We start from the raw sequence: 6354 nt of genomic DNA on the forward strand, positions 1-6354 counted from the left end.
TTTATGCATACAAAGTCTGCAGATACGACCTTTCATGCATGCATCGCACAACAACTCATCGTTCATCACCGAGTACCCTGTTATCATGCTAACTCTAGGAAACAACGAGAAGGTGGAAAAAAAAACTCAATGTCATTTGATCGAACACCTGCCGGGTGTGCTGTCTGCCATGGACGACATCAGCAAGGGGCGGAGGGTACGTAGATGCGGACGGATCCGGGGTGGACGACAACGTAGGCCAAGGCGGGCATGCATGTGAGTGGGGGCTGCGGATGTATGGCAATGCCTGGGCGACGGTGGAGTGGTACAGCGGCGGCGTATTCCAAGGCAGGTTGGCGCGTGGGTGGGGGTTGTAGATATCCGGCAATGTTTAGGCGGTGGCCGAAGAAGATGCTGAGGCAGAGAAGGGGGAGCCTAGGAGAGGGTTTTTGGTGTGTCAGGGTGTCTATCAAGTCTTCTATGTTATTATATAAAAAAAACGGTTTTGCTAAAGCACATCCGTGCCCATCTAAGTAATATGTCATTAATTAAGAGTATCAAGTGTTGCACTCAAGCTACAAGGTCTAGATAACACAATTTATTTTCTGATCAAACCAAACAAAAAGCATCTAAATTTATGTCTCTTACAAATATGAAAGTTGCATGCATACTGTTCAATAATTTAGAGTAACAGTTTTGCTAAAGCATATCTAGATGTACCATAAGTATTGCATATTTAAGTCCTATGTCATTGATCTTATGTTGAGATTCGTGTGGATATTTTCTTTTTTTCTTTATACTTGATTCACCCACTTATATATGCAATAACTAGAGCATATCTAAATGTGCCCTAGACACACACAGTTTCCTGATAATTGCAGTCTCCTGATCACGCTAGTTTATTGTTGTGAAAGTTTCTCTGTCCAACAAAATATAAGTATCCTTTAAAAAAACAAAAGGGACTATGTTTGTGGTATATTTTTTTCTTGTCCCAGTTTTTCTTTAATTCCTTGTTGTTGTGTATTTGTGAGAGCTTAGATGTAATATCCTTAAAAAAACATCTAGATGTGAATTAGGCAAACTGAAAACAAAATATAAGTATCACAATTCACAAAACATAGCTGATCGGACAATCTAGAAAACTAAGAGTACACGTTTGAGAAAGAACAAAAAAAGAAATTAACAATGTCTAGGTCTCGTGGTCCTCGGCGGCGGCGGCTTGCAACTGCTGCATCTCCCGCTCCTTCTTCCTATCCTCCAGCATCTGCAGGTGGCGCCTCTGGCCTTCCTCCGCCATCTCGCGCAGCTGATACTTGGTGGCCACGTACACGGTCGTGACGACACCGATGAAGCCGGCGGTCCTCAGCACCGAAAGTATCGACGGCATCATCATACGCCTCGGCATCGCAAAAGACGGAGATGGATCGGCAATCGAGTCGAGGAGAGGCGGACGGATCTATGCTATGCACGCACCGGACGGGGCTGGGTTCAATTTATTTCAGCAGAAAAAAAGGATTCGGGGGACTCCGATTAAGACGGGTAGAGGGGCTGGAACTGGATTCCTTTCCTTTAATGGAAGCGTATTAGGGTCCGGATTCCTAAACCCGCCTGCGTCGCCGCCGGCAGAGTCGCCGGCGGTGGCAGAGCGCCGGCCACCTCTGCAAATGTCACCGCAAACATCGAAACGAAACCTCTTCATCACAACTCCTCCTATACCCGTACCAATACCACTACCACGAAAGAACATTCCTTCTCTGTTACAAGTTTACGGCCGCCGCTCTGAGCATGTCGAGCCCGAGCTCGTGCGCCAGCTCCTGCACCAGGTCCCGCTCGATCAGCGCGCCGATCCGGAACGCCTCGCGCGCCACGCCGGCCGCTACCGCGCGCTCCACGTCGCCGGCGGCGAGGTCGCCCAGGTCCTGCCCCGCCATGTCACCGTGCCTAGCCGCCTCCTTCCGCACCTCTGCGGCCAGCCGCTGCTCTGAGCGGACCATCGCGGCGAGCCTCGCGAACGGCGTGTAGCCAGAGTCGCAGAGCTCGGCGCACATCGAGTCCAGGCACTCCGTGACCAGGTCGGACGCGAGGCTCCGCAGCGGGCTCGCTCCCGAGGCCTTGGGTCTGCTGTTGGTGGTGGTGGAGCCTCTCGGGGTCAGGGTGGCGAGCACAGACTCGGATGTTCTCAGGAGGAAGGTCCCCTTGGAATGGTGTAGGCCGGAGGAGCAGACGTTTGCTAGCAGCAGATCGACGGTCGATGTGACCTCGGCATGCCCAAGGCGCGCCGACTTGCTGCCCTGCACCGCTGGCGCAAGATGGCACGCGCCATGCTGGCCAGAGTTAGGCTCGGCTCGCCTGGCGTTTCTCTCGGTGGCCGCGTCTCGCGCGCTAGATGGCGGCGCACAAGTCTCTGACAGGCGTCTGTCTTCGAGTTGAGCCTCTGTTCAATGGGTGGGAACATGAATGAAAAGAGTCAGCATGCAAGCCAAGATAGTGCTACTCAGTCTACTATTTGAACTATGCATTTTCCGAAAATATGCTGACAGAGGGAGTAAGATAGTAGGTTTACAGTTTGTTGGCCAAAAAATTTGTCAGTTGGCCCAAACTGTACAAACGAAGTGCAGAAAGAAACTAGAACATGCTCAAAATAATAACTTGTGTTGATTACCTTTAGTGTAGTTTGAGTTCCCAGAAGTGCAGTTCTCATCTGCATATGTAGGCCGGAGTCTTCCTCGTTGTCGGTTGCCTCCAGGCACAGATCGAGATGTATCATTAGCTTTCCCGTTGGCCTGCAGATGGCAGCGGCCAAGGAGCTGTCATCAGATAAACAGAGTGCTTGATGTTATGGTGATCTATATAGGAATAGTAATCTCAGCAATATTAACATACATGGTGGAGGACAGGGAAGAGCAAAATTTACCAACCTCAAGCTTTTTATGAGTTTCACACAACTCGACGGAATTAGGAAGCTCCCCGAAGACATGCATCAGACTGTCTAGCTCCCGCAGAAGTTCCTCGCTTGACGATCTTCGAAGGACGGGCACATCACTAGCCTCCTCAGACCATGAAGAGGTTACTCTTACTCTGCTTCCAGGAATATCTCTGTTCTTCAACTCATCTCGATTAAACCAGACTGATTCTGCATCGTCCATGCTTGATGTGCCTCGTAATTTTTCCCTGAAAACCAATTCCCTTTCTGAAGAAATATTTTGACAGTCCCTATGAGAGTTTCTTTTAGGACCATTTGCAGATCCCAGAACAGCACTAGTGTTTTTGCCGAGCATAGAAGCAGGGGTAGCCTTCATCGGTGAGCTGAAAGTGAAAGAAACAATGTCCGAGTCGTTACACCTGGAAGCATTCCGCGGCTCTACCGGTCTCAGCAAGTCATTCCTAACATAGTTTGGGCTGGCAGTCTTCGGCTTCTCGCTAACCAACCCTGCGCCTTTTGCAATTATCATATCTTTCTCCATAGTTTTTGGTGATGCAGTCCTTGGCTTCGGTTTGTTAGAGCTATCGCTCCTTAGGCCACCGGTTCGATGGCCTTTTGTGCTCAGGTTCTTGTTCTGCGCATTGCTACGTGGCAGGCGAATTTCATCCATTACTTTTCCTTTGGACCTCAAAGATGTACTGCTGTTCACACTTTTGTTCAAAGAAACAAAATCCTTCCCTGTGCTCGCCACATATTGCTCCCCATTTCTATGCTTCTGCCTCTGAATCATATGATGTGGATCTTCTGTTCTAGAAGCTGTAGGCAATGCGTTCTGCTTCAGGTTGTTCTGCTTGAGAGGGCCAGAAGCAACATTCCCACGGGATGTGCTCCTCGGCTGAACTTTTCGGACATCTTGATATGTATCAGCGGCAGCATTGAGGATCATCGCATCACTTTCCTTAAACCTAGCCTTCTCACTCGAGTTGCTTACAGGCAAAGCCTTAATGTTTCCTCCAGGTTGCCCTTGCCATGGTACATGCTGGTTTGGCTTCCTATCAGCAGCAACCTTCTTGCAGTTCTCTTCAGACCACTGTCTGGGAGCAGGATTGTGCAGAGAGGCAGCTCCTACGTTGCCAGCACCAGACATTGATGCACCAACATTCCCCATTTCCCTTGAGAATTGATCCGGCGAATTATGTATGGCAGCAGCAGGAGCAGAAGTAGTCGCCACACCATCGCCGTTACATGGATACTCCAAGCGTGCATGTCGCTGTCGGTGGCGATTTCTGGACTGCAGACCGGGTTCGAGAACCCTGACTGCTGCTTCGATCAACCGGGCCTTGTTCCTGCTTGAAATTGACCTTGGGCTCTTCAGAGGTGAAGCAACCTTGTGATTGTGGTGCCTTCCTGACCACAATGCCTGTGAATCTGCATTGAACTTGCCGGCATTGTCATTCCATCCATCCATGACCTGCCCTGGCTTCTGATGCGAGGTGGCCATGCTCCCTGAGCTACCAGGCAAACCTTGAGAACGGTCATTCCGGTGACCGGCGACCTCGGATTCGGAGGAGTCGGTGGCTCTGGCTGACCTTTCATGGCTGATAGCCGGCATTGAGCTGAGGCCCATTAGCCGTGCAACGACACCCGGGGTGCGCATTTCACTGGAATTGCTGTCTTGGGTTGGCGGTGGCAAGCGGCTGGTGCCATGGCTTTCGCTTTTACTCCTTGCATAGTCTGCAGAATCAAGCTGGAGGAGAGCAGCACGGGTGAGCTAGCAATTTAGCATACATATAAACAGATAGGAAAAGGAGATGATGAAAAGTTGTAAAGGAGGCAAAGGGAAAGGTGTGCAAAATGCTAGATGCTGAACCTGCACATCTGGGGGGAAATCATTGGGAGCCTTGGGCAACCAGGTGCAGATGAAAAGGGAGAACCACTTTGTTTTGGGAATCTCTCAAGAAATAAATCATGGATGCAAAGTAAACAATTTAGGTGAAAATTTGGAGGATTCCCTTTGTCTAAACAGAGAAAAAAGAAAGAAAAAAGAAAATGCAAAACCAAGGGAGTAAAATCTTGGCTTGGGGAAAAGCAAAATGATATTTATGAGGCAATTTTTGTTGGGGAAAAATCAACTATGAATTCAGAACGAAACTTACTGCACAGATGCTAGTAGTAAAAGGTGAAGGAAAGATGTACCGTACCAGGAGAGGCCTCTTCTTGGCCACCGGCGTCTTCTCGCCGGCGCGGCCGGCGGCGGCGGGTGGCCTCCCAGGCGATAAGAATCTCTGCTCGCGCACTGAAACGGCAAAGACACAAAATAAAGCTGAGGAACAGCACCGATTTTGCAGAGAGCCATAGCAATTAGCAAATGCAGCTGCTCCGTCCGCAATCTCATCTCACCTGGGGCGAGCAGCTTGGTCTTCTTGGAGGAGGAGGAGGAGAAGAGCTTCCGCTTGGCGAGCATCTGGAACAGCGCCGCCACGCGCGACGGCGCCGGCTTCTGCCGCTCGGTGATCGCCAGGCCGCCGCCGCCGCCGCCGTTCGCCGCAGCGGAGGAGGAGGACCCGCCCCTCCTCATGCCTCCGCGCCGGCGAGGAGGAAGGAGACAGGAATTCAAACCCGATTCCTCACGAGCCTGGCAGCGAGTAGCACAACACGCGCCCGCTCCTCCTGAATCTTGAATGAATGCCGCTCTCTCACAGAAAAACTCAAAATAAATGCAGAAATCCCTCAGAAAAAAACGCAACACCAAAACTTGGGACCGGCCGCTCCTGTATTAATGGCTACATCTAGTTCTTCGTGAGCCGCCGAATCTTGGAGAGGTGGCGAGCCATGAGGGACAAATGCTAGAGAACAAAGGGAGATGGCCACTGCAACTGCTCAGGACATGACCGCTCCATGCGAATTCCCCTCCCTACTCATGAACCGGCCAAGGCACAAAGACTCTCTGCCCGGCTCCTCTTGTCACCCTTGAAATAAAAATGCTAGAGCAAACAAAGGGGGGGGGGGGGGGGGGGAGACGGTGCGGAGATCTAGAGCGGATGAGCCAAGCGTCGGAGTTGGGGGATTGGGGAGGGGAGCGGGCCTAGAGGTGAAAAGAGAGGGCTTTTGTATCTTTCTGCAGAGGGGATTCAGAGGAAGCGACATGTCGAGGGCTGCTTTTGTTTAGCGTTGTGATGGATGTGTTCGTGATGTGCATGTGTAGCTGTGTCAGAGGAGAAGCTTTCCATTGCTGAGCTAATGCTTTTGTTTGCTTGCTCCCTTCCTTCCCTGGCCAGTCTGGCCTGGCTTGGGACTGGTCTAATCTTGATTAATTAGCACCACCACCATCCTATGCTCCCACTATGCTACTTTGGACTGGTCCAATCCAGTTTTAATTAATTTATTATTAGTATCCTCTGCTATAATAAGCAACTTTGGCCTCTAGTAGGAGCTGAAAACCGATGCTTAAG

At 50.6% G+C, this 6354-nt stretch overlaps 1 protein-coding gene across 2 annotated transcripts; it reads right to left on the minus strand.

Moving 5' to 3' along the window:
* Positions 1 to 1509: 1509 nt before the first annotated feature.
* Positions 1510 to 6032, minus strand: LOC125527765 (uncharacterized). Of its 2 annotated transcripts, none has more exons than XM_048692291.2 (5): positions 5303 to 6032; positions 5104 to 5198; positions 2898 to 4649; positions 2642 to 2762; positions 1510 to 2413 (listed from the first exon to the last, which is right to left on the minus strand). In XM_048692291.2, exons 1-5 carry the CDS (start codon positions 5478 to 5480, stop codon positions 1737 to 1739), a joined length of 2823 nt encoding a protein of 940 aa, XP_048548248.2. In that variant the 5' UTR covers positions 5481 to 6032; the 3' UTR covers positions 1510 to 1736. The 2 variants fall into 2 exon arrangements, with proteins under 2 accessions (XP_048548248.2, XP_048548242.2); XM_048692285.2 differs by having other exon boundaries at positions 2642 to 2786; positions 5303 to 6031.
* Between the last annotated feature and the right edge of the window lie 322 nt (positions 6033 to 6354).

Source organism: Triticum urartu, chromosome 1A (assembly GCF_056163025.1).
Source record: "Triticum urartu cultivar PI428250 chromosome 1A, HENAU_Tu73, whole genome shotgun sequence".
In the NCBI taxonomy this organism is placed as follows: Eukaryota; Viridiplantae; Streptophyta; class Magnoliopsida; order Poales; family Poaceae; genus Triticum; species Triticum urartu.

Bases quoted from the DNA above. Each gene is read 5' to 3' on its own strand.
- LOC125527765 (XM_048692285.2), bottom strand. From the start codon at position 5,480: ATGAGGAGGGGCGGGTCCTCCTCCTCCGCTGCGGCGAACGGCGGCGGC. The intron at 5,199-5,302 runs GTGAGATGAGAT...TTGCCGTTTCAG, and splicing joins GACCAAGCTGCTCGCCCCAG to TGCGCGAGCAGAGATTCTTA. The intron at 2,787-2,897 runs GTTGGTAAATTT...ATCTGATGACAG, and splicing joins AAACTCATAAAAAGCTTGAG to CTCCTTGGCCGCTGCCATCT.